This window comes from Heteronotia binoei, chromosome 18 (genome assembly GCF_032191835.1).
Source record: "Heteronotia binoei isolate CCM8104 ecotype False Entrance Well chromosome 18, APGP_CSIRO_Hbin_v1, whole genome shotgun sequence".
NCBI lineage: Eukaryota > Metazoa > Chordata > Lepidosauria > Squamata > Gekkonidae > Heteronotia > Heteronotia binoei.
Window position 1 is genome coordinate 48991357 of NC_083240.1, and position 27323 is coordinate 49018679.

The window sequence follows — 27323 nt, forward strand, 5'->3', positions numbered from 1 at the left end:
CGCACATCCCTGACGCGTGTGCACACTGTGCTAAATTTTCCCTCCAGACGAAGAAGAATCGCGCGGGTCGTTTAGCAGCGGCGCTGATGGAGAAAGCGCTGTCGCCCAAGAAAATGTCGGCGGCAACACACAAGCCGTCGACGTCGGAGTTGGGCGATATCGACAAGACCCCCTCCGATGCCGATCGCCCCACAAAAACGGGCTCGGCATCTAAGTCCGACTCCTCCACTCCTGCGAAATGGCCAAGGGAGGAGAAGGGACTTCAGCCGGAAGCGAAGAAGAAGAAAAAGTCGGACAAACATCGATCGTCCGCAACTTCGCTCCCGACATCGCCATCGGAATCAGCGACGAGAGTACCACCTCTGAAGCTCTTCGCTTCACCACGTCGCCGATTAAGCCCCCCGGTACTGGCATCGATGTCGACGCAGATCGCCATTTCTTCGGACTCGGATCGCGACCTGGATCTGACGCAACGGTCAGGGACGGAGGGCAGTCCACCAGAGATACATACCGTGGAAGACACCGTCCGATCCCGAACACCGGCCCGAGACCCCTCGGTCAGCCCCGATCACCGTCGAGTCCGAAGCCTGGAAAGGGATCGATCCACCACACCTAGTCGTGGAAGCCTCGGGCGCGACCATTCAGACAGCCCTCGTAGAGACCAGCATAGCACTCGGCGTCGTCATCGGTCCCGAGATTCAGAAGAGAGATCCCTCAATAGAGATCGCTCCCCTCTTCGGAGACCACCGCCACCAATGTCCTGGGACCAGAGACAGTGGCAATACTTGTATGGGTCTTGCCCTATGCCTTCCATGTTTCCGTGGTTTCCTACTAAACACTTAGATTGGGACCAGCAGTCTGAAGCCTCGGTTAGATCCCGGACATCGTATCGACCCAGACACACGCTGTCGGCGTCGGTATCGAAACCACAGAGTACAACACCTCCAAGGAGACAAAAGACCCCCCCACGCTCGCGGAGCCCAGAGCGTCGGAAGACACCGGAGTCACCAAGAGCTCCAGAGACCCCGAAACATTCTTCTGAACACTCAGAATCAGGAGAAGGCTCACACGGATCGGAGGAAGGCTCCATCCGGGAAGAACAGAACATCTCCTCCCCGGATGAGCCAGCGCCATCGAATAAGGTGGGTGAAGAACTGCCTCTGAGGACCTTAAATCCTATGGGGATTTAATCAAACGTATGGCACAAACCCTATCGCTTCCGACAGTCCAACCGAAGCCGGTAGTTACCGACAACGTATTCGACGTCGTCCAACTTGACACTTCGACGGCCGTTGCCTTACCTCTCATGACAGTCATGCTCCACACCACAAAATCTTCGTGGGACAAACCAGCTTCAACGCCGATAAGCTCCCGAAGGCTGGACCACATGTATCGAGTCCAGGAGTCCACAGCGGAGTTCCTATTTAATCACCCAAGGCCAAACTCTGTAGTCGTAGCCTCGTCTTCAAAGGCTAGAAAGACACACGCTTCTCCACCAGACAAAGAGGGGAAGAAGTTGGACAATTTAGGCAGGAGATTCTACACTGCAGGTTCGATAGGAGTGAAGGTGGCGAATTATGGAGCATGTATGGGCCGTTATCAATACGCCCTATGGGATCAATTATCGACTCTACCAGACCTGTCAGAGCAAGCCAAACAGGCAATGAAAAAGATTCAAAGGGAAGGCTTAGCACTTGCTAAACAGCAGATTAATTCCGCCAAACACGCAGGTGACATTTCAGCAAAGACACTCACCTCGGCAATTACCTTGAGACGTCACTCTTGGCTGAGATCGACAGCATTACAGCCAGATACTCAATCCTATGTCGAAGATCTCCCCTTTGATGGAAGTGGATTGTTCAGCTCCAACACAGATTCTGTGCTACAAGAGATGGATAAAAGCATCAGAACATCACGCAATTTGGGAGTCCCCATCTCGTCTAGATCCCAAGGGAAACGTACCTGGAACAAGCCGTGGAACAAGAAACCGTTCCCCAAACAGCCCACCGAACAACAATGGGGACCTAAAGGTTCCACAACCTATTCCAAACCTCCATACAATCCCAAGTCGAAGTACTCACCGACTTCTTCACAACCAACCAGACAGAAAGGGAACAGACCATCTAAACAGGGTCTTTGACTGCCCTTCCCCCTGTTTTATCCCCTCCCCTTTGGACCCGGACCATACCAGACTTTTCCCATATTTCCAGGCATGGTCCACAATCACTACGGACAAATGGGTCTTGTCGATAATCCGGATGGGTTATCAAATAGAATTCAGAGAAAACCCTACAGTCCCTACTGTCGTTCACACCAGGGCATCCCTCACTCTGCAGGCAGAGGTTCAATCCCTCCTCAAGAAAGACGCAATCGAACAAGTGCCAATCAGCCAGACCGGACAAGGTTTCTACTCCCGATATTTCACCATTCCCAAAAAAGATGGGGGCCTTCGACCCATTATGGATCTACGAGGCCTGAATCATTTCATACCAAACCAAAAATTCAGAATGATCTCCCTGCAAAACATATTACCCCTACTGAACCAGGGAGATTGGATGGCCACCCTAGACCTGCAGGATGCCTACTTCCATGTAACCATACATCAAGAAGACAGGAAGTTCCTCAGGTTCTCTATTGGAAACACCCATTACCAATACAAGGCCTTACCCTTTGGCCTCTCCACGGCACCGAGAGTTTTTACAAAGACTATGGTGGTGGTGGCAGCTCATCTGCGTCTACAAGGGATCATTATCTTTCCCTATATAGACGATTGGCTGCTAGTGGCGAGTTCCAAACCTCTGCTACTTAAGCATATAGAAAATCACCCTAGCCCTTCTACAAGACTTAGGCCTGCAGGTCAACTTAAAGAAATCGGCACTGCAACCCTCTCAAAGGGTACAATTCATAGGAGCGATATTGGACTCACAAGCCTGCAAAGCATTCCTCCCGATACAAAGGGCGGAAGACATCATATCACTGACACAAATGTTTCTGACAAACCCTACAGTTACGGTGTTCCAGGCCCAACGCCTCCTGGGCTTAATGGCATCGACAACAGCAGTACTGAAATTCGCCAGGTTCCACATGCGAATGCTACAGTTGTGGTTCCTACGCGTATTCAATTGTCAAACGGACCTTCCCTCGCGCCAGCTGACTGTCCCAACGTCGGTGCTCTGGACCCTATCCTGGTGGCAGGAGAAAAAGAACCACCTCCAAGGAGCCCCATTCCACAGACAGACTCCTACCTTGACCATAACGACAGATGCATCCTTATGGGGCTGGGGAGCACACGCAAACAACATGTGTGTGGGGGGCAGATGGCCCCAGGATGTTCTGCGCTACCACATCAATTTCCTAGAGTTGCTGGCCATATATCATGCCGTTCTCTCATTCAAACACCTGATTGGGGAGAAAACGGTAGCGATCTTGACAGACAACACCACAGCTCTATCCTACGTAAACAGACAGGGTGGCACAGTCTCGAGGAAGTTATGCCTTCTAGCGCTAAGAATCTGGGAAATTTGCAGAGAATCAAACACAACCCTAGTAGCCTCGCATCTACCAGGCAATCTGAACGCTTGCGCGGACTACCTCAGTCGGGGAGGAGCCTCACTCCACGAGTGGGAACTCAACTGGGAGTTTCTCCGACCGGTGTTCCAGAAGTGGGGCACACCGGAAGTGGATGTCTTTGCCACACGCAGCACCTCGAAATGCAACAGATTTTGCTGCAGAGAAGGCGCAGACCCTCTTTCGTTGGGAGATGGGCTACTGATCTCATGGACTCATTTACATGTGTACCTCTTCCCGCCGATCCCGCTAATCACGCGGGTAGTCCACAAGATATGCCGCGAACGCCCCAGGGGGATTCTCATCACACCGTGGTGGCCCAGGCAGCAATGGTTCTCCCCTGTACTGCAGCTGTCTCACGGAACGTTCCACCAATTTCCGATGAACTCGGACCTTCTACTGTCCCACGAAGGGCGAGTGATTCACCACGACATGCCTCACTTGAAACTCACAGCGTGGAAGCTGGAGTGACGAGGTTGTCTGATAGAGCTCTGCAAGTCATGCTAAACAGTAGAAAATCATCCACTAGGAAGTCCTATGAGTATAAATGGACAAAATTTGTCCAATTTGTAACCAAAGCTGACAAGGAACCAGGAAAGGCAGGCCTTCCACTTATACTGGACTTTCTACTCTCACTTCTAGATAAAGGACTGACTGTGTCGTCTGTGAGAGTGTACCTAGCAGCCATATCGGCTAATCATGACCAACTTGAAGGCCACTTGGTGTTCTCACACCCTGATACCAAACCGTTCCTCAAGGGGTTGTCGAGATTATACCCTGCGGTACGAGACCCAGCCCCCGCCTGGGACCTCCCAGCGGTGCTGCAGGCGCTGACAGGGAAACCCTTCGAGCCTATGGCGACATGTTCCCTGCAATTGTTATCTTGGAAAACAGCCTTCCTAGTGGCCGTTACCTCAGCTCGCAGGGTAGGTGAGTTGGCAGCGTTGCGCTGCGACGAGCCATATTTGAGGTTTAGTGTTGAGGGAGTGAGATTGCGTCCCAATGTGACTTTTCTCCCGAAGATAGCATCCTCTTTCCACCTGAATGCGGAAATATGTCTACCCATTTACTTTCCGAACCCATATACAGACTTGGAGCGAAGGCTTCATACCTTAGACGTTAAAAGGGCACTCTCGTTCTACCTACACAGAGTAAGACCGGGACGTAAAGACCCTAGACTTTTTGTCGCGTATTCCACGACATCACAAGGTGTTAGAGTTTCAGCACAGCGAATCTCAAAGTGGATAACTGAGACCATAAAGTTATGCTACCTGTTGAACAAGAAACCTCTGCCAAGACAAATTAGAGCTCATTCTACTAGAGCCCTAGCAACTTCGGCAGCCTTCATGAAGGGAATACCACTGAGAGACATTTGTGACGCTGCCACTTGGTCCTCCTTGCATACGTTCGTGAGATATTATGCATTGGACCTGAACTGGCGTAGACGTTCATCAGTGGGCCGTGCGGTGCTTCAAGAAGTTTCTCGCTGATGGACCGTTGCACCCTCCTCCAGGTAGGACTCTGGCTTGCTAATCTCCCATCAGTGTGATGCACAGAGACCACGAAGAAGATAAACAGGTTTCCTACCTGTAACTGATGATCTTCGAGTGGTCATCTGTGCAGTCACACTACCCGCCCTCCTTCCCCTCCGCTGCCGGTCCATCTCTAAGGGCTTACGCAGCGGTCAGAAGGAACTGGCGGGATGTCCGCTCCGGTCCCTGTGAGCATGCGCGGTGGGGCTTCTGCACATGCGCACTGGACCTGGGGCGCGGAAATCCGCAGCTTTCAAGAATACCGATCGAGATTGGCGCGGGCGCCTATATCCCATCAGTGTGACTGCACAGATGACCACTCGAAGATCATCAGTTACAGGTAGGAAACCTGTTTTTCCTGTCATCAGTTCTAACTAAACAGCTTGAGCGTTCTATGAAGTCTGATGTGCCATAGTTTCTCTTTGGGATGTTTAAGACCTGGGCAGGAAGATGGTAGACAAATCTCCTGCAGTTTATGGAGCTTTGAATTGATATTAGGTAGAAAGGTAGGTTCCCTTCTGAGTACCACCTTGTCCTTATGGAAGACACACAATTCTGATTTGATGGACAAACTCTGAGACTCTTCTAGCTGATGTCACTGCTATAAGGAATACTCTCTTCATCCTCAGCTGTCATAAGGATATCTCCCTGATTCGTTCAAAAGGATGTCTAGTAAGCAAGCCAATAGGACCACATAGGTGCTACCAAATCCTCACAAGCAAGAGCCAGAATGTAAAGGAAAATTTCATACATCAGATTTTTAGTGCAGAATTCCAAAATTTTGTATTATGGGAGAGATAGTTTACTACATTTTGTTAAAATTAGAATACAACAGTTCATCTTTTATGTGCAAATCTTTTATGTGTGTATTTCAGCCTGTTCTCTCTGCATATGGTAGCTCAGTTCCTCACTTCATGGAACCCAGAGACTAGTGGTGCACATGTGGGCAACTGCAAACTAGTGCAATAATGTGCTACTCAGCACATGTTGCTGTTTACACTGCAGCTGCACCTGCAGTAATGTATATGGGGGGTGTCAGAAGGAGCTCTTTGTTCGAGTACCACATCTGTCCCTTCTGAGAACAGCTGAATGATACTAGTTAAAGAAAGAGCTGAATTTATTTGCTATAACTAATAATAATAATAATAATAAATTTTTATTTATATCCTGCCCTCCCCGCCGAGGCAGGCTCAGGGCGGCTCATAGGACATGGCACATACCATGATTACAATAAAATACAGTTAATACAATAAAATACAGTTAAAATACAATTAAAATACAGTTAAATAAATAAATTAAACCAGTATAAATTGAAGGTGCTACAGTTCAATACATATATATAAAGATGGCTAGATGTCATTATCAGGATTCCACCTTAAAAGCAAGTTGGAAGAGGACAGTTTTACAAGCCCTGCGGAACTGATTGAGGTCCCGCAGGGCTCGCACCTCCTCTGGCAGCTGATTCCACCATTGGGGAGCCATTATCGAGAAGGCCTGCTGCCTCGTTTTTAGCTTGGCCTCCCTTGGTCCAGGGATTTTTAGAAGATTTTGAGAACTAGATCTCAGTGCTCTCTGGGGAACATATGGAGAGAGGCAGTCCCTAAGGTAGGCAGGTCCTTGGCCATATAGGGCTTTAAAGGTAATAACCAGCACCTTGTAACGAACTCGGTACACAATTGGCAGCCAGTGCAGTTCCCGCAGCCTAGGCCATACATGTTCCCACTGAGGTAGTCCCACTAACGGCCTGGCTGCCGCATTCTGCACTAGCTGCAGTTTCCGAGTTCAGTACAGGGGCAGCCCCATGTAGAGGGCATTACAGTAGTCCAACCTGGAGGTGACTGTTGCATGGATCACTGTTGCCAGGAAGGGGGCCAACTGCCTTGCCCTCCTAAGATGGAAAAAGGCGGATTTAGCAGTGGCTGCTATCTGTGTTTCCATTGTCAAGGAAGGCTCCAGTAGCACTCCCAAGCTCTTGACCCTGTGCACTGGTATCAGTGACGCACCGTCAAAGGCTGGTAGGGAGATCTCCTCTCCCAGCCCACCGCGACCTACGCAAAGGACCTCTGTCTTCGCTGGATTCAGCTTCAGCCCACTCAGCTTAAGCCAACCTGCCACGGTTTGCAACGCCCAGTCCAGGTTTGTAGGGACATCGTCAGTCCGGCTGCCCATCAATAGATAGAGCTGGGTGTCATCAGCATACTGATGGCAACCCAGCCCATGCCTCCGGGCAATCTGAGCAAGGGGGCACATGTAGATGTTAAACAACATCAGGGAGAGAACTGCCCCCTGAGACACCCCACAATTAAGTAGGTGTCTCTGGGACAGCTCTCCTCCAATCGCCACCCTTTGTCCCCGACCCTCAAGGAAGGAGGAAAGCCACTGTAAGGCTAGCCCCCAAATTCCTGCGTCAGCGAGGCGGTGGGTCAGCAGCCGATGGTTGACCATATCAAACGCGGCTGATAGGTCTAACAACAGCAGTACTGCCGAGCCGCCTCGATCCAGATGTCGCCGGAGGCCATCAATGAGGGTGACCAACACTGTCTCTGTCCCGTGGCCCGGGTGGAAGCCGGACTTGGTATGGATCTAAGGTGGAAGCGTCATCCAGGAAACCCTGTAACTGCAACGCCACAGCCCTCTCTATAATTTTGCCCCAAAAGGGCAAATTTGAGACCGGCCGATAGTGAGCCAATTTGGCCGGATCTGATGTAACCTTTTTCAGGAGAGGGCAGACCACTGCCTCTTTCAGGGGTGTTGGAAAAGAGCCCTCCGAAAGAGATCTATTTATGATGTCCCATTTAGGACATCTTAGCTTCTCCTGGCAAGCCTTAATTAGCCAGGAGGGGCATGGGTCCAGATCACAAGTAGTTGGGCGTGCAGTGACAAGGATTCTGTCGACTTCCTCCAAGCTGAGTGGATCGAAACAGTCCAGGATCAAACCAGAAGACACGCAGATACAGATATTACTGTATCTAATATGGCAGGGCAGTTGTGGCGGAGCGACTGGACCTTGTCTGCAAAAAATTTCGCAAAAGCCTCACAGCCTATCTCCAATTCCTTAACATTTGGCTTGCCTTGTGGCAATGTAGTAAAATTCCGAATTATCCTAAACAATTGTGCCGGGCGCGAACTTGCAGACGCAATCTTAGCCGCAAAGTATGTTTTCTTTGTGGCCTTGACTGCCATCTCATAGGACCTCATAAACTCCCTATAAGATGTTCTAGTCGCTTCGTCACGGGTACGCTGCCATTGCCTCTCTAGCCGTCTGAGACTTTGTTTCAGCTGGCGTAGTTCCGGGGTGTACCGCAGAGCCAGCCTAATCCAAGGTCGTAGAGGACTTCGAGGTGCGATCTCATCAATGGCCCTAGAGAGCTGGCTATTTCAGATCTCAACCAGGCCATTGAGGGAATCGCCAGAGGGCCAGGGATCCCGCAAAGCCATTTGGAACCATTCCGGGTCCATCTGGCTCCGCGGGCGAGCCATAATAAGCTCGTCACCTAAATAGGTTTGGGGTGGCATATCTACACGAGCCCTAAGGGTGAGGTGGTCCGACCATGGCACCACTTCGGTAGTTATATTGTCCCTAGCACTGGAATCCCTAGACCAGCCACTCCCCGCTGGTAGTAGCCGCGGGGCTCTGGCTGCCTCCAAAATTATTAGCGGTCTGTGCCATGCATCTGGAAAGGCTTTATGCTTCATCTCATCCTGCCTTCTAGCTCTTGTTTGAAAGTTATTTATCAAATTTTAAAGTATAAAGTCTTAGATACAAGCAAAATTGTGAGTATACTGAATACCACACAATGAATTCTGTAATTGTTATGTTCCCTGTGTTACCTTAGCATATGTATCTTAATTTTTGGCATATAAGAGACAGGGGAAAATAGAAGCTGAAAATAGAAAACACAGGCGTTTTATTTAAAAAAAATGAATTGTGTTTGGACAGAAAAAGTCTCACATAGGCCTAATTGAGGTATTCCTATATCATCATATACATTTTATAGCTTATTAGGTACAAAACATGATCACATTCAGAAAAAAAAATCTGCTTGAAAATATTGCACTGGAGTTATCTAATGCAGTAAATTGTTCACCTTACTCATTTTTAAGTTTCTTTTAGAGTATTCCAGAAATTTCAGTTTTTTCCATACTTTCAACTTACCTTCAGAATTGCAAAGATTAATCCTGTCAGTTTGGGTTGTAATGGAACATTTTAGATTGCTGAACTATGTGGTATGGCACAGAAGTGGGAAATGTTTTCTCTGTTCCCCTCTATATGTTAGTTTTACACTGATAAATACTAAAAAAGCAGCCTCTTGTGCTATTCAGTGGTTTCTGTATGTCTTGCATGTCCTGAATACACAGACGTTAAATATATTTATGACCTGAACCAGTTGAACCTTGAAGCAAACATTCAATTTAATTCCATACGAGAGAGCAATTCCAGCCAGTCTAAGGAGTCTTTTTTAAAAAAATAGGGTAGGTACATAAAGTGTGTGTGTGTGCCTGTTCAAAAAACCCAGGAGTGATCTTGATTCTTGGCTGTGTTGCTGCTGGAATGTTGCTCTGCATTGAAACTATGAGTGGTGTAGGTTTTTGTGCCATTATTTTTTGAGCAGGTAGAACTATGGTCCTCTGGAATTTTCCTGAATGTTGTTGAAGAACACCAAAGTGGTTGGATTCATTGGGACTTCCACAGGATAATTCCTGGCAATTTGCATGCACAACAGTTTGGCAGAATTTGATGTGTCACCAGATCTAATTATGTAAGAATAGCAGAGGCTGATAACCAAACCAAAATAAAGAAAAGCTACCACTCTGAAAATAGAAGGTTGAAAATATTGAAGAATAGTGGGTAACTACTTTTTCATGTTCAGATGGAGAAAAGTTCAGACATAAACTTCTTGTTGCCCATGTTTTTTCTTTTAAAAGAAAAAAATGTTCTTGGGTGTTAAGGTTCAAACATATTGGTGAACAGTATTCCTGCTTGCTTTGTCAGTACTACAATCTATAACTCTCCTAGTGAATAGTGATATTGGTTGCATACTTAACACCCTAAGAAATAGTTGTGACAAAATTTAGCAGAGCCCTTGTAGTAATGGACTTTGACTAGAGACACCCAGGTTAGTTCCATGTTCAGCTATGAAAGTTGTTGCCATGATCCCGTCTGTATCCTTCTCTTACCGTGACAAAAACTTTACTATCCAGGTGTGTAGCCATGTTGTTTTGAAGCAGTAGAACAAAATTTGAGTCCAGTGGTACCTTTACGATCTTGAATAAAACTTTGTTGGTCTTAAAGGTGCCACTGGACTCAAACTTTGTTCTGTTTATAGTCTTATTACCAGTGCTTGCCTAGTGTGATGTTCCTTCCTTTTAAAAAGTGTGTTGTGCTTATTGTACAACTGTCTCCCAAAGTGACTGATACTCAATCAAAAGTTTGCAGTTGAAAAAATATAAGCCATAAAAGGGAAGGGGGAATGGTAGGATCATTCTGGCATGAGATTAAACCACCTGGCATGCTTGGAGTTTAGTGATCAGACCTCCTAGGTTTTTTAAAAATGCAATTATTGGGTATTGTGAGGCCTCTGATTCCATCAGGACCATGGAAAGGGTCATTTTTAAGCCTTCATCCTCATGTCATTTTCCTTAGGGAAGATAGCTGCTCCTAGTATTATTTCAGGTAGAAAAAACAGTACAGGGGAAGAAGGCTTTAACTTTGCTGGTCCTGACCTTATGTGCACAATAACTGCACAAACAACACAAAACTGAAAGCTCCAGTTGCAGAACTGGCAATGTCTTATTGGATTTGTCCCACTGTCCTCATTCATATCCAGTTGAGGGAAAGCTGACCTTCCTGTGGAGATGGTTCTTTCCCTCAGAGGGAGGAATACCTGGATGGCCGTTGGACCCATGGCCAGATGACCTATTTTATGCAATGGTAATGAACATCTTTGACAGTAATGACACACCCATTCCTGTTCTCCCCCACCCCCCATTTTTATAGATGGAATGAATCTTCCTTGTTGAATGCATACAGTCTACTTGCTGGAGCTGGCTTGTGGAAACGCTTTGTCCTTTGGGTTGAAGCCACTTCGTGGCAGGTTGAATTGTGGATCCGTGAATCCCAAGGCTGCTTGTCAAGAAGAAGACAGCTGAATCACGTTAACCTGACATCACAGCCATAATGGTGCTGTCCCAGAGGCAACGAGATGAACTGTGAGTAGTCCAGTGCATCAAATTGTAAATGTTGACCATGCTTATTATTGGCTGTCTTCCCTGTGAGGGAACCTGGAGGCATTCACTTTTATCCTGTTTTGTTAATCAAATTTATCTGAATGTCTGTCGCCCTCTGCATACTGTGTTCACACGTATAAAAACTTGACCATAAAACAGTTATTGTTAAAGAGAATGGCATAGGTCCACTTGGTATACTTCTTCTGAACTCTGCAGTCCAGTAGTATATTGGCCATAATTTTGGGTAGATTTTGGGTAATCCTGTGGAGTGGGGCCTTTTCAACATTGGCATCAATATTATGGAAATCTCAAATCAGGCCTGCTGGGTCCAGTTCTTGCAGTTTCATTCTGTTCTGATAAACATGGTTTATATATTAGTTTGGGACTTTGAGGTTCTTTCCTGTCAGCGGAAGGGGGGAACATTTGTTGTCTGTCTCCCCCACTTCCAGTACAATTCTTTTTGCCCCCATACTGTTCATGGCCCACCAGGAGCAGCATTATGTGGGTCTCCCTGGGCAAAGGTGTCAAGCATGCGGGTTCAATGACGAGTCAAAGTTGTTACAAAGACTACGTTTATTGATAGACCAATACTTTGGCCAGAGCCGTTGCTTGAGAAGAATGAAACTGATACATTGATACACAACTCTTAAGGCATACTTCAAAGGGATTCCAAAGGGAGGGGAACGCAGGGGAGCGTTCACACATAGAATATCAAAACTACATACATTCCCAGGGCGTTATCAGGCATTCGGCCTTGCTTTGCCCAGATGGCTCATTCTCCTGGAGGAGAATTCATGGGAAGGTTCTGATTGCTTTGTTCCCTCTAATTAAGCAGTCATAAAGCGGGAGGAAAGCCAGGAAAGAATAATAAACTAACAACATTTCGTTCTCTGGGATCTTTCCCAGATCTGTTTCTAGCAAGGCCCTAAAACCATCAGTTATTGATCAGAATTAGCCATGCTTGACAAAAGGAGGAAAGTCAGGGATGTCCTGTTCTGCCAGCTTCACTTTGCTGGCAGTGCTTTGGATCCAGCCCATAATTTTTTAGTGTAAATCACCAAAAGTGCCCTTAATGGGTAGAAAAGCGAGGAGGTTAACTTTTAAATAAAGAGAGACTTTTCTGAAACTCGTATGAAGTAAACCTGACTGCATTCCAAAACCTGCTTTCCCTACTTGAAAGAATAAATGTCTTAAGGACTTTTGTATTACTCTTGGTAGATAGTAGTAAATGTACATTTAGTTCAGGTGCAGTAGAATACGCTCTAGGGAATATCTGGATTTATGTACTTAGGATTGATTAGCACTTTCCAAGAATCACCTTCAGTGTATGGCGGGGGAGACAGTTCAGGAACTGGTTAGATTTGGACTTCTAAAGGTGAGGAGTATTTATTCACAGTGAACACTATTTAAAAAATTGTGCATGAGCTGAGTGGGATGTGGATAGGTTCATGTTAGTGATTTCAGCTCATGACAAACCTGCATGCCTCATTGCTCTAACTGAACAACCAGTTAATTCACAACTTAATGGTGTGCTATGAAATACTGTCATATTTCTGCAGGCCAAGTCAACCATCAGGCCCCTCTTTTCATTGATGCTGCAGTCTGTCTACTTCTAAGGTTTCCTAGAACTGTTGGCTAGTGCCAGAGACTCCTCCTGCCCTTGCCCCTACAGGGCCAGGCTCCACACATGTGCCTGCTGATACAGATGGGCATGCTGCTTCTGCTTGAGCTTGGCCAGCATGGCTGTCATCTGCATGGAGGTTGCTGCCTGTCTCTTCCAGCCTTGATGGCGTGCACTTTGACTCAAAATAGGCAGTACACTCCGTATTACAAAAATTAACTTAATATCTAGTAAATAGGTAAATTAAATTCTGCATCTAGCAAATTCTAGTTCATGCTTTGTCTGGTTTTGCACCTGTAAACTTTACAGCATTGCATATTAATCTCTCCACCCCTCATATCTTCTCCTTATCTTGTGACCTAAATGAAGTTTCATTTAGACATCACAGGAAAAAGCCTAGGAAGTTCATAAAAGTCTGTGCTCTCCTTGCTGTGTTCCATTGTGCACAGCTCGGAGGGCAAAGCCTTCTGTGTTCCCAACAGATTGTACTTTGTCACGATGTCCCAGCAGACAGAATGACAAAGGATGTTTTTTTACCTTATCCATGAACCACACTATGGTTTTGAATCCCAGTTTTCAGACTAGAGATTAGGATCCACACAATTCTGCTGACTGGCTTGTTTGGAGTGTGCCTCAGATTTGAGGCTTGTGTCTGTGTACTGCACACTGTTCCTGAAGGTCCATTACCCACCAAGAATAACTGCCCACTGAAACCAGCAAGCTTCATGGCCTGTGGGAGGAATTTGAACCTAGGTTTCATTGCCATGGTATTTCCCACCTCCTTCACTTGAAATCATATCTAGAAGCTTCTTTTCTAGAGCTTTTCTAAAGCTTTTCCACGCTTTCCCAAATCATGAGAATTATGGCTCTGTCTCTTGTCTAGTCAAGAGAAAGCTGACTAGCAATCTGCAAAGCAATTCTAACTATCCCACAATTCTATCCTAATTAGGGTGTGGTAGAGTTTTTCTCCTGACTATTAACAAAGATAAGATTTGTTTTCAAAGGCTGAGATTCTCACTTGGCTTTTGCTTCTCTATGGGTTATGCATCCAAAAAACAAAAATGAAAGCCCTGGGCAAAAATGGAATCAGTTTCCCCTCTCTTTTTCTGATGACTTTTTCAATTTCTCCAAAATTGAGAGGAGTACTAATGCAGCTTCTGGATATGTTTTTTCTTTGAAGTTAGTGAAATGATTTTTTTAAAGATCAGGTTTTAGTGATTCAAAATGTACAGCATGAAAATAGACGTTTATGCTCTCAAACTCTAAATATAGATGAATTAATACAATCTTAGAAGCTAAGTTATAAATTATGCATTTAATTTGGCAGGGAAAGTATTGTATACATTTCCATTTCCCCAAAATTCCCGTTCTTCTGAAGTATGTATGTGTACGTCAGTTTCCCTGTCCCCTTGGCCACTGTATTTCTGGAAATTTTGCAGCTGCACATCCAGCTTTTCTGTGAGAGCATGCGCTCTATCACTGAGAAACACTGGCTGCTTTGGAGCATATGGTAGCTTGATCTTCTAGGATTGGCAGGAGTCTTGTGGTAGAGTAAAACAAGATTCTTGAACTGTCATAGAAGCCCTGTTTACAAGTTACAGTAATGTCTGCAATCAGTGTACGCTTGATTTTTCTGTGTATGTTCATTGAGTAAGTTTCATGTTACATTGAACACATATACAGCTGAACATATGATTGAAACTCCAAATTTATCTAGGTACTGGTCCCTAGTTTCATTTGTGAAGTGAATGATCATTGGCTCTTCCTTACAAACAGGTATACGACCATATATGTAGATTATACATGAGCTCATTGTAAATTATGAACTGAGCACAGAAGCATTCAGAACATAGCTCTCCCTGTTGAGAACCAATGTAATGTATGTTCCACAACCTTCCTGTTAGGTGCAAGCTGATTTAGGCTTGCCTGCAGAGACAGATGATTTCTTGAATGTTCTGTGGGAACTGATTCTTTGGAAGACTGGCATAGCCATTAAAATTGACTCCTGGTGCTGTCTCTGTCCCCATGCCAGATTAGCTCCTTGGTACACGTTGAAGCTATGAAGGGTGAAACAGGAGCTAAGATGGCTAGAGTGAGCGTGGCAGCACTCTCGTGATAGAGCTGCAAGAACATCTTATAGGGTGTTTGTGAGAACCTGTGAGATGGCAGTGAAAGCTGCAAAGAAGGAATTCTGTGCTACTGTCTTTGTGTCCATGAGCTCACTCGCAGCCCAATTATTTAGAACAATTTGATCTTTTACATCACTGCCACAGGGCAGACAAAATAGTAGGGAATAGGGCATTGGCTGTGAGGCATTTGCAAATTTTTTCATAGATAAAGTCTTGGTGCTCCGCCATGACCTCCTTGCCACTATTGATACAATAGTGGAACTGGAAGCCCCTTGGTTTTGTATTGGACCACTTCAGCTGCCTCTGACAGGAGGAAGTTGACAAGTCCTTGAAGCTGAGAAGCCCACCACTTGCCTTCTTGATCCATGCCTGTCCTGGTTGGTCAAGGCCCGCAGAGACATGGTGTGGGCCCCCCTATGTGACATTATCAGCTTGTCCCTAGCGTCGGGGGCTTTTCCAGCAGGGTAGTGGTGTGTCCGCTCTTGGGAAAAAACATATTTGGACATGGCAGTCTTAACCAACTACCGCCCAGAATCAAACCTTCCATTCCTGGATAAGGTAGTTGAGAGACTGGCGGCTAAGCAGCTGCAGGTCTTCTTGGATGACACCACCATCCTGGATCCCTTCCTGTCTGGCTTCTGACCTGTATCATATGAATTACACAAGAGGAGAACACAGAAAGTATCAGCCAGATAGAAAAAGCAAAATCTGTGTTCCAAATATGCTACAGTTGTTGGCATATAATAATACCAACAGTGATACAGTGACTCAATTCCTGTTGTAATAAGATCAAACAACAATGAAGCAGGATTGCCTCCTCTTTGTATTGAACAATGGAAAATAAAAGTCCAAAGCGAAATGTAGCTTGTGAAGTGGAGGGGGGGGCCTGTTCCAAGAAGAAAGATGCAGATTGCAGATCAACATGGCTTCTGGATAAGTCCAACATTTGGGGATTAAGTCCTTCTTCAGGAAATAATTTCTACAAAGTCAAAAATGGATTAACATATTCTTACCAAATCAATTACACATACACAAACAGAATTGCACAAAACAACAAACCACTTCAGTTCTAAGTTTCGCTCGAGGTCCCAATTTCAAAATTCCAACTGGCATGGCTCACAGTATCTCATGATTTGGGTAATACTGCTTCTATTTGTTACTACTACATAGAAAAACTGCAAATAAATAACTGCAAATAGCTGGGCACATAACATTTACCTCTGAAGGTAACAGGATGCATACCATATACAGTAATATACTCTCTCTCTCTCGGCTTGATTTCGCAAACGAAGATTTAAGAAAGGTGCAGTAGTCCACGTCTGCTGCAGGCTCACTGGTGGCTGACAAGACCAATGCGGGACAGGCAGGTCTGGCCACAGTGGCTGCAGGGAAAAGTCTGATTTGGGGTTGGTGCTGTAGCAGTACGATTCTTCCTCAATCTCCTTTTGTCCTCAAGACCAGCTATGCGTGCGTTCTCAAAGGAAGAGACAGCCTGGTGGATGGTGTGCCTCCATGCTTTGCGATCTGAGGCTAGGTCGGACCACTGGTGATGGTTAATGCAACAGGTACCAAGGGATTTCTTCAAGGAGTCCTTGTACCTCTTCTTTGGTGCCCCTCTATTTCGATGGCCGGTGGAAAGTTTGCCATACAGGGCAATCTTGGGAAGGCGGTGGATCTTCTTTGTGGTCTCTGTGCAGTCCCACACATGGGTCTTGCCGCAGGCAGCGGATCCGTACCTCGGAGTTCTAATAGCTCGCCTATAGCGCTTTTTTGGTGCGCTTCCCTCTCGCTCTGGGGAGCAGGCACCGACTGCGCATGCCTGGAGCGAGGGGGAGGCGCCATTCCCACTCAGTTTCTTCCCTTCCACCGCCCGGACAACACCTACCTTGTTGCGCTCCTCTTCTGGCTCGTCTCTTCTGTCGGTATCGTATTCCTCCTTTCACTTTTCTTCATTCTATTTCTTTTCGTCCACAAAAAAACTTCTTAAAAAAAAAAAAGGAACCGACTTCTGCGCTTACTATTTTCCTCCCCCCCCCCTTCCCTTCCATTTTCCCTCCCCGTCTGGAGCGTATGGAAGGGAAAATTACCTTCAAGAAGTGTCGGAAGTGTGGGTCTAAAATCCCTACTTCTGACGGCCACTCCTATTGCCTCTTCTGCCTTGGTGAAGCTCATCGGGTCGATATTTGTCCTCATTGCGCCAGCTTCGGAAAACAGGCGCGAAAAAACCGAGCGGCCAGACTTCAGAGTTTTCTGCTTGCAAAGTCTCTCCGGCCTATGTCCGCCTCGGATTCGCCGCCTCCCCCGAAAAAGCGAGCGGGAGATTCGGCAGCATCGGCCGCTTTTCAACTCGTAAAAAAGCATAAGTCCGATAAGAGGCCATCCAAGCACTCCGAAGGCCACAAGGCTTCGAAGAAGTCTCGGCATTCGGGTTCGCCGACGTCCGAACCGAGGTCTCAGCATTCGATTTCGCCGAAGTCCGATCCGAGGTCGCACCCGGACTCGACGAAGGCGCGCGATCGGGCCGTATCGCCCTTGATCCTCAAAAGATCCTTCGACCCGACCCAGTCGGCGTCTACCTTGGCTTCCAACCCGATGACTTTGGCTCCTATCATCCCGTCTGAGCTCTCGGCGCCGTCCAACGTCATCGCAGATATGCCGCAATTGACTCCGCATTCCCCCACTGTGGAGGTCATTCCTATTGGATCCCGATCCCCTTCCATCCACAGCGAGGTTCCCGACAACATCCTAGAGTTGGATCCATCGCCAAGAAGGGGACGCCTGAGATTTAAGCCCGGATCGTTTCGAGACATTGCGGTCTCTCCGCTATACAAGGAATCTTCCATGCAGGTCTCGGCACAGCGGGTTCGATCCCGCTCTCTGGTTCGGGGCCGTCGTTCCCCTTCCTCCTTTCGAGATCGTTACGACTACTCCTCACCTTCCCATTCACCATCTCCTCATCCACGGTTCCACCAACGCTATCCATCTCCTTCGGAGCGGAGCCCCCACAGATCTTATCGTGATGTCGGCCTGGACCGGGATGTATTGACCCCTCGAATCCGCAACCTTCTAGATTCCCCTCGGTACCATTCCCGTGCATCACCCCGATACCAATATCGTCATTTATCCCCATACTATCCTGATGAGGATCCCTACTATGTGCCCCATCGAACCCGTGATACTTATCGAATCTGTGAACCTTCCTCTACCTGAGATCTACCGGAACGCTTCTCTCCTCGAACCCGTGAGACCTACCAACCCCGAGAACCCTCGCCTCGAGCCCGTGAGACCTCTGGACCCCGTCTATCCTCTCGAAGCTGAGATTCCTCCACTACACCTCTGGACCCGTCTATATCGTCACATCCTATCAAAACGACTCCTAACCTTCCCAAGGAATTGTCATCCTCCACTACCAGACCCCGATTGTCGTCCCAACCCGATGGATCCCAATCCGAGATGGCTTCCTCAGATCCCTCCGACTCTGATGACCCTCCTGCCTCTCCTGCCTCAGGCTCCCTCCAACCCGCCAGACTCTCTCCCTCCGACAGCTCCAAAGCCTACCTTAACCTTATCACCACCATGGCCAAAGCCCTTAACATCCCTGTACCTTCTGACTCTCCTAAAGTATCGGATATGGTACACGATCTTGTCCAGCAGGATTTCCCATCTGGCTCCATTCTGCCCATGCTGCCTGTTCATCTGGAGGGCTTACGTGAATCCTGGGACAAGCCGGCTTCTATTCCCCCTACCTCTAAACGCCTTGATTCCCTCTATAGAGTCCATACCCCTGAATCCAAGTTCCTGGTCTCCCACCCAGCTCCTAATTCAATTATTGTCCATTCAGCTACCAAGGCCAAGCCATCCCGTCATCCCATTCCGCCTGATCGTGAGGGCAGGAAACTGGATACTCTCGCTCAGAAAATTTACAGCCTGGCATCCACCAATTCCAAGCTTAATAATTATTTGGCATACTTCTCCGCATACACCTACAACTTGGCTAATCAGATAACACCTCATATTGCATCCCTACCCGACGCCCCCCAGAAAGCTGTCTCTACTTTGGTCTCAGAGCTGTCAAGGGTGTCCAAACAACAGATTAACTCCCTGAGGCACGCTGTGTCATGTTCATCGAGGGTTTTTGCTTCGGCAGTAGCCCTCCGCCGTCACGCCTGGCTTCGCTCTACCAATCTGCAGCCAGACATTAAACAAAAGATTGAGGATTTGCCTTTTGATGGCTTGGGCCTGTTTCATGCCTCGACAGATGAGGTCCTTACGTCCGTGGATGATGGTCGTAAGAGGGCAAAGCGCTTGGGGGTTTCTCAGCCCACATCACAGCAATTTAACAGGCCTAGACCCTGGAAACAGCCATTCCAACGCCGTCAGCGCTCACCCAGGCAGCCTGACTACTGGAAGAAAAAGCCTCAGCATAAGCAGCTCTTCCAACAAAGGCCTCGCTCACAGCCCGCAAAGAAACCGGCACAACAGTCCAAACAGTCTCTTTGACTTCTCTCCACCCATCCACCAAGCGGAACCTCTTCATGGCACACGTCTTCTTCCCTTTTACCAAGCCTGGACCTCAATCACCACAGACTCCTGGGTGCTCACCATCATACGCCTCGGTTACGCAATTGAGTTCGATTCACCACCTCACCGCCATCGTTGTATCATTACACCACCCTCCCCTCACGTCCAACAAGAAATTCTGGAGTTACTCCAGAAAAATGCCATAGAACCAGTTCCTCTTCAATTCCGCGGGACCGGGTTCTACTCGAGATATTTTCTGGTGCCCAAGAAGGACGGAAGCAAGCGTCCTATCCTGGATCTTCAGAAGCTAAACGAGTGCATAACGTACAAAAAATTCAGAGGGACGGAAGCAAGCGTCCTATCCTGGATCTTCAGAAGCTAAACGAGTGCATAACGTACAAAAAATTCAGAATGATCTCTCTGCAATCCATCCTCCCTCTGATCCCCAAGGATTCCTGGATGGCTTCCTTAGACCTTCAGGACGCTTATTTCCATGTAACCATACGCCCTCAACATCGTAGATATCTGCGATTTGCCATAGGTCAGGACCATTTTCAATACCTCTCCCTGCCGTTCGGACTCTCCACTGCACCCAGAGTTTTCACCAAATGCATGGCAGTGGTGGCAGCTGCCCTGCGTTTCAGAAACATTCCTGTGTTCCTGTACATAGACGATTGGCTTCTGATTGCATCAACACAGCAACAACTGAAGAGGAACCTCGATACAGCCCTCTCCCTGCTGGCTTCCTTGGGACTTTGTGTGAATATCACAAAATCGCACCTCACACTGACCCAGGACCTGCAGTTCATAGGTGCTCGTCTATGTACGTCCCCTCACTTGGCCTTCCTCCCAGCGGAGCATGTGCACACTATAATTTCTCTAGCCAACATAGTTCGGCAATCCCCCACACAGTCTGCCTTTGTCATTCAGCGGCTTCTGGGACTTATGGCTGCAACCACGTCTGTTCTTTGCTTTGCAAGGCTCCGGATGCGACATCTCCAACTCTGGTTCGTTCGTGCCTACCATCCACATCTGCAGCCACAGAGCACTCTTCTCACTGTTCCCCAGAGAGCCTTACAGTCCCTAGTTTGGTGGACCATACCACGAAATCTGCTTGCCGGGACGCCGTTCCTCCCGCCTCCCCCATCAGCCACCGTGACATCCGACGCCTCCAAGTGGGGTTGGGGAGCCCGCTTAGAGGACAAAACTGTCAGAGGGCTTTGGACTCCATCCGAAAGGGCCATGCACATAAACTGCCTAGAACTGATTGCTGTACACAGGGCCCTCCATTCGTTCCTACCGCTGATCAGGGGTCAGCACGTTCAGATCTCCACAGACAATATGGCTACTGTATTTTATGTCAACAAACAGGGCGGTACCAGATCCGAAAGGGCCATGCACATAAACTGCCTAGAACTGATTGCTGTACACAGGGCCCTCCATTCATTCCTACCGCTGATCAGGGGTCAGCATGTTCAGATCTCCACAGACAATATGGCTACTGTATTTTATGTCAACAAACAGGGCGGTACCAGATCGCTTCGGCCATATTGCTCTGGGAGTGGTGTGTCAAGCACAACATCTATTTGACTGCCATTCATCTCCCGGGCGTAGAGAATGTTCTGGCCAACTCTCTCAGCAGGACTCGGATAGACGACCACGAATGGTCCATCAATCAGATCTACCTCCGTCGCATCTTCCTGTGCTTCGGCATGCCCAGGATCGATGTTTTTGCCTCAAGGAGCAATGCAAAATGTGCTCGTTTCTACACAAGAAGGGGCAACGATGCATTTCTACATTCCTGGAGGGGCCCTCTACATTACATGTTTCCTCCGATCCCCCTGATAGCGCGGACGCTACTCAAGATCGCTCGGGACGGTACGGACTGCATTCTCATTGCTCCATGGTGGCCTCGGCAGCCGTGGTTCATGAGACTCCTGCAGATGTCCCTTCACACCTACCGCTGCCTCCCAGTAACAGGCGATCTCCTGACGCAAGCCAATGGTCAAGTGTGGCACCACAATCCTCAGGTCCTGGCCCTCACAGCGTGGAGAATTCGTCCACCTCCCTGTCTGCGGAGGTAGCTGAGGTTATCCTTAATGCGAGGAAGCCTTCCACCAGACGTTCCTATCTTTGTAAATGGAAGCGTTTCTGTTCCTATGCGTCTTCCCAGCACCTACGACCAGAGGCTGTGCCCCTGCAGTTGGTTCTTCAATATTTACTTTCCTTACAACAATCAGGACTGTGTTATTCCTCCCTAAAGGTTCATCTGTCTGCCATCTCGGCCTTCCACGACCCTGTTGAGGGGCATGCAGTTTTTTCACACAAGTTATCCAGATGATTTCTGAGGTGCATGTTGCACCTGCATCCTCCAATCAAACCTTTTGTTCCAGTTTGGAGTTTGTCCCTAGTGCTTTCATGTCTTATGAAGCCCCCGTTTGAGCCCATGGCCACGGCGCATCTTAACCTACTGTCCTGGAAGACTGCTCTACTAGTTGCCCTTACTTCGGGCAAGCGGGCCAGTGACTTATGTGCCTTCCGCCATGATGCTCCTTATACTATTTTCCATAACGGATCCGTTGCCTGCGGCAAGACCCATGTGTGTGACTGCACAGATGACCACTCGAAGATCATCAGTTACAGGTAAGCAACCTGTTTTTTTCCATCCTGGAGATATGCCCTGCCCAGCGCAGCTGCGTCTTCAACAGCAATGCCTCGATGCTTGTAACCTCCGCCCTCTTGAGGACTTCAGTGTTGGTCACAAAGTCACTCCAGTGGATGTTGAGGATGGTGCGAAGGCAGCGCTGATGAAAGCGCTCAAGGAGTCGCAGGTGATGACGGTATAATACCCACAATTCGGAGCCGTAGATGAGGGTTGTCATCACAACCGCTTTGTAAACATTGATCTTTGTGCCTTTTTTCAGATGCTTGTTGCTCCACACACTTTTATGCAGTCGGCCAAATGCACGGTTTGCCTTTGCCAGCCTATTGTCAATCTCCTTGCCGATCTTGGCGTCTGAGGAGATGATGCACCCCAGGTAGCTGAACTGCTGGACTGTCTTCAAAACTGATTCACCCACAGTGATGCAAGGAGGGTGATAATCTTCCTGGGGTGCAGGCTGGTGGAGAACTTCTGTCTTCTTCAGACTAACTTCTAGGCCGAATAGGCCGAATAGCTTGGCAGCCTCTGCAAAGAAGGACGTCATATGCTGCAGAGCTGATACCGAGTGGGAGACAAGTGCAGCATCATCAGCAAACAGTAGCTCTCGGATAAGTTTTTCCATTGTCTTGGAGTGGGTCTTTAGTCACCTCAGGTTGAACAGGCTGCCATCAGTGCGATAGCAGATGTAGACACCATCGTCGTCATCTAAATCTACTGCGGCTCTTTGAAGCATCATGCTAAAAAACATCGTAAAGAGAGTTGGCGCGAGAACACAGCCTTGCTTTACACCTGTGCCTATTGGGAAGGGCTCCGAGATTGTTGCAGTGTCTGACTTGGCCTCGCTGGTCTTCATGTAGCTGGATGACCATACTGAGGAACCTTGGGGGACATCCTAAACGTTCCAAGATTTGCCACAGGCCATTCCTGCTAACGGTATCAAAAGCTTTGGTAAGGTTGACAAAAGTCACATATAGACCCTTGTTCTGTTCCCTGCATTTCTCTTGGAGCTGCCTGAGAACAAATACCATGTCTGTGGTGCTCCTGTTAGCTCTGAAGCCACACTGGCTCTCTGGGAGGAGTTCTTCTGCAATGGTGGGCACCAGTCTGTTCAGGAGTATTCTAGCAAGGATTTTGCCTGCAATGGAGAGCAGGGTTATCCCCCGGTAGTTGGAGCAGTCTGACTTTTCCCCTTTGTTCTTATGTAGAGTAATGATGATTGCATCGTGAAAGTACTGTGGTAGTTTGCCTTGTTCCCAGCAGGTGACAAGTACTTTGTGAAGTGTGCTATGTAGTACTGTGCCCCCATGCTTCCAGATCTCTGGTGGGATTCCATCAACTCCCGCTGCCTTGCCACTTTTCAGTTGCTTGATGGCTTTAACAGTCTCTTCTAGGGTGGGGATCTCATCCAACTCTGTTTTCACTGGTTGAAGTGGGGTGAGGTGGATTGCTGAATCTTGAACTACGCAATTGGCACTGAAGAGAACCTGAAAATACTCCGACCACCGGTTCAGTACGGATGCCTTGTCTGTGAGGAGCACTTGGCCGTCTGCACTACGCAAGGGACTCTGAGCCTGATATGATGGGCCATATACTGCCTTCAGGGCTTCGTAGAACCCTCTTAAATCACCAGTGTCTGCACACAGCTGGGTTCTCTCTGCAAGCTTGGTCCACCACTCGTTCTGAATGTCTCGAAGCTTGCGCTGGAGGTTGCTACATATAGCGTGAAAGGTTGCTTTTTTCCCGGGACAGGAGGGCTGAGCAAGATGTGCTTGGTAGGCAGATCTCTTTTTTGCCAGTAATTCTTGGATCTCTTGATTGTTCTCGTCAAACCAGTCCTTGTTCTTCCTTGTAGAGAACCCGAAGACTTCTTCAGAGGTAAACAGGATGGTAGTTTTTAGGTGTTCCCAGAGTGCTTCTGGAGAAGGATCTGTGAGGCCACTGGGGTCCTCAATTCTTGTCTGGAGTTTTGCCTGGAAGGCAGCTTTAACTTCGGCTGACTGAAGGCTGCCAACCTGAAACTTCCTCCGGGGATGCCGCCTCTCTTGGATGTTGATTTAAAATGAAGACGGAGATTGCAGCGTACAAGACGATGATCCGTATGACATTCTGCACTGGGCATTACTCGGGTGTGTAAGACATCTCGAAGGTCTCTCTGGCGCACCAGAATGTAGTCAATAAGGTGCCAGTGCTTGGATCGTGGGTGCATCCAGGTTGTCTTCAGACTGTTCTTCTGCTGGAAGATAGTGTTGGTGATTGTGAGCTGATGCTCCGTGCAGAATTCTAGCAGGAGGCGCTAATTGCAGTTGCCAATGCCGTGTTTGCCAAGTACTCCTTTCCAGGCTTCCGAGTCTTTACCTACTCTGGCATTGAAGTCGCCAAAGATGATCACCTTGTCCTCCCTAGGGGTCTTCCATACGAGGTTACGTAGATCAGCATAGAACTTGTTCTTTTTTGCAGGATCTGCTTGAAGGGTTGGGGCATACACACTAAACAGGGTTGCATGCTGCTTGTTTTGAAGTGGGAGGCGCATAGACATGATGCGATCTGAGTGACCTGTTGTCAGGTTTTCGAGTTTAGAGGCAATGGAGTTCCTGATCATGAAGCCAACACCAGAAAGGCGGCTCTCAGCCTTTGACTTACCCGACTAGTAGAGGGTAAAGCCAGCACCGTGTTCTTGAAGACTACCTTCCTCAGGGAAATGGACCTCACTGAGAGCTGCTATGTCGATATTCAACCTGAGAAGTTCGTGGGCAACTAGAGCAGAGCGTCGTTCAGGGCGACCACTGTCTACTGTGTCAAGCATGGTTCTGATGTTCCAACACGCAAGCTTTAGTCTTTGCACACTTTGTGAGGCAGGTGCATGCCTTTTCTTTGTTGTTATTTTTCGACCGCAAGTAAGGATGCCCATTGACCGCGGCTAGCCAACTGGGGGGAGGAGACTTTGTTTAGGCCACCTTTTCTAGGCTCCTCTCCATACGGAGCAAGCAGTGTTGTCCCTAAATAGGGCTGCTTGGTCGTTCAGGGTGCTGCCGAAAAATGCTTTCGTCTCCGTGTCAGCATCAGGCAACCAGCACCCTGAACCGCCTACATGCAGGATCAGGACTGCGGCTTCCAGTGGCATCTTCCACCTGCCGTTTCGCCCCTTTCCCATCGCTGCAGGACTTGGTATGTTGTGGGTTGTGGATGTGGATACCCTTCAGGCCTGCGCAGAGGAATTTTTAGGTGAAGCACAGTGTGCGCAGTACTGGCTCCACCTTTTCACCATGGGGTCATCTGCCATGGCCCAGTAAGCCGGGACGCTGGCAGCGAGTCCTCCAGGTGGTAGATGTTACATTAACGAGCTCTGTCTGCCTGGGCTTGATGTTAGAGTTTTCCTTCTCTTGGCTGGCGAGGTTGGTGAGCCCAACCTGCCCATCCGGTTATACTGCCGGACATTCGATTGCACCATGACGTGGCAAACTCTGTGAAAACGGGGGGGGACCAGCGAGAAGGTGTTGCCACAGATGCAGTAATGTAGGAGAGGCCATTGCAGTGACCATCTGCCAGGCATAGCCAGACAATGACCACGCAGCGTTCACTACACCGGGAAAGGAGAGGCGATGTATTGCGCATGCACTTTCCCGGGAGGGGGCAGGACACCCAGAGGGAGCCCCCTCCCCAATATACTAATACTAATATACTATTTCTCAATATAATATAGTAATATCTCATCACATAAAATGTTACAAGTCCAGAGTTGAATTAAGACCTCTTGGATGGAGGGCTCCTAATCTTTGTATCAATTGTAGATAGACCCAAGTGGGCAGCTGTGTTGGTCTGAAGCGGTAGAACAAAGTAGGAGTCTAGTTGCACCTTTAAGACCAACAAAGTTTTATTCAGAATGAAACGTAGAGCACATGAAAGCTGAATAAAACTTTGTTGGTCTTAAAGGTACACTTGACTCCTACTTTGTTCTATGTATCAGTTGTGCTTCCTTTTGTAATAAAAGATGACATCTCAACTGTGGGACTGAGATGATACTGGTCGCTCTTACAGATGATCTCCAGAGGGGTTTGGGGGGTCTGCTTTGTAGTGGATCTTCTTCGTGGTCTCTGTGCTTCACGCTCAAGGGATAGAGTGCCTGCACCGATCCCCGAATAGGTACCTAAAAAGCCCGGGATTTTTTCGTGCTCGGCACCAGTGGGCATGCGCAGGCGTCCCAATACGCATGCTCGCCGGCGCCAGTGCGAGGTTCCCGCCAGTTCCTTTCTGACCGCTGCACTGAGAGGATCTCCTTTCTCATCCCCGGTCGGTAAAGTAATCTTTGGATTATTTCTCCCCGATTGTGGTTTTCTTAGTGTAGTTATTTAGTTAGTTAAGATAGTGTTGTTTAAAAAAAAAGTTGGACTTTGCCCTTTGGGGCTTTGTTCCCCCCCCCCCCCCCCTTTTTCCCCTCAGAATTCCTCTGTGTGGGATTTTTCGGGCGTCTATGGAAAGGTGTTGGGTTTTTTTTAAGAGGTGCCGTTCCTGTGGAAAAAAGATCGCACCTCCTGAAGGTCACTCCCTCTGTCTCCTGCGTTTGGGCGAGGGACACCGTGTTGATTCCTGTCTGCATTGCCTCAGCTTTTCTAAGCAGACTCGGAAAAATCTTGCGGCAAGACTTTCAGCCACTCTCGTGGAATCGGCACTTCGTCCGTCAAAGATGGCATCAGGCCCGTCGGTACCGATGGGGGAGTCTACTAGGGCCAGGGCTTTTTCAGCTCTGGCTCCAGCCTGCTGGAATGAGCTCCCCCCAGACGGAGCTCTTCTGCCAGGCTTTTGAGTGAGGCAGTAGCCATCAATATTTATTAGACCCCCTCCTGGCATATGGTTACTTCTCTGGAAAGTGAGTAATGCTTATGAAGACTTGGTCCCTCAAGAACTGGAGACAGTTTACTGGGACAGTGTATGATTTACTAGGTCACCTGGAATATAATGGTATTAGTGCTGGACGCCACTGTTTTATTGTAGAGTATTAGTTTTAAATGTGATGGTTTAAAATGTATTTAAGTCTAAATTTTTATTGTTTATGATTTTGTTGGAAC

The 27323-nt window shown here is 48.0% G+C and overlaps 1 protein-coding gene across 1 annotated transcript in view; it reads left to right on the top strand.

Moving 5' to 3' along the window:
- The first annotated feature begins 11094 nt into the window (after window positions 1-11094).
- Window positions 11095-27323, top strand: part of PAFAH1B1 (platelet activating factor acetylhydrolase 1b regulatory subunit 1) — a 121762-nt gene continuing 105533 nt past the window's right edge. The window contains exon 1 of the mRNA XM_060259480.1: window positions 11095-11309. Within this exon, the coding sequence (XP_060115463.1) occupies window positions 11278-11309 (32 nt within the window). The 5' untranslated portion in view covers window positions 11095-11277. The remainder of the gene's footprint in view (window positions 11310-27323) is intronic.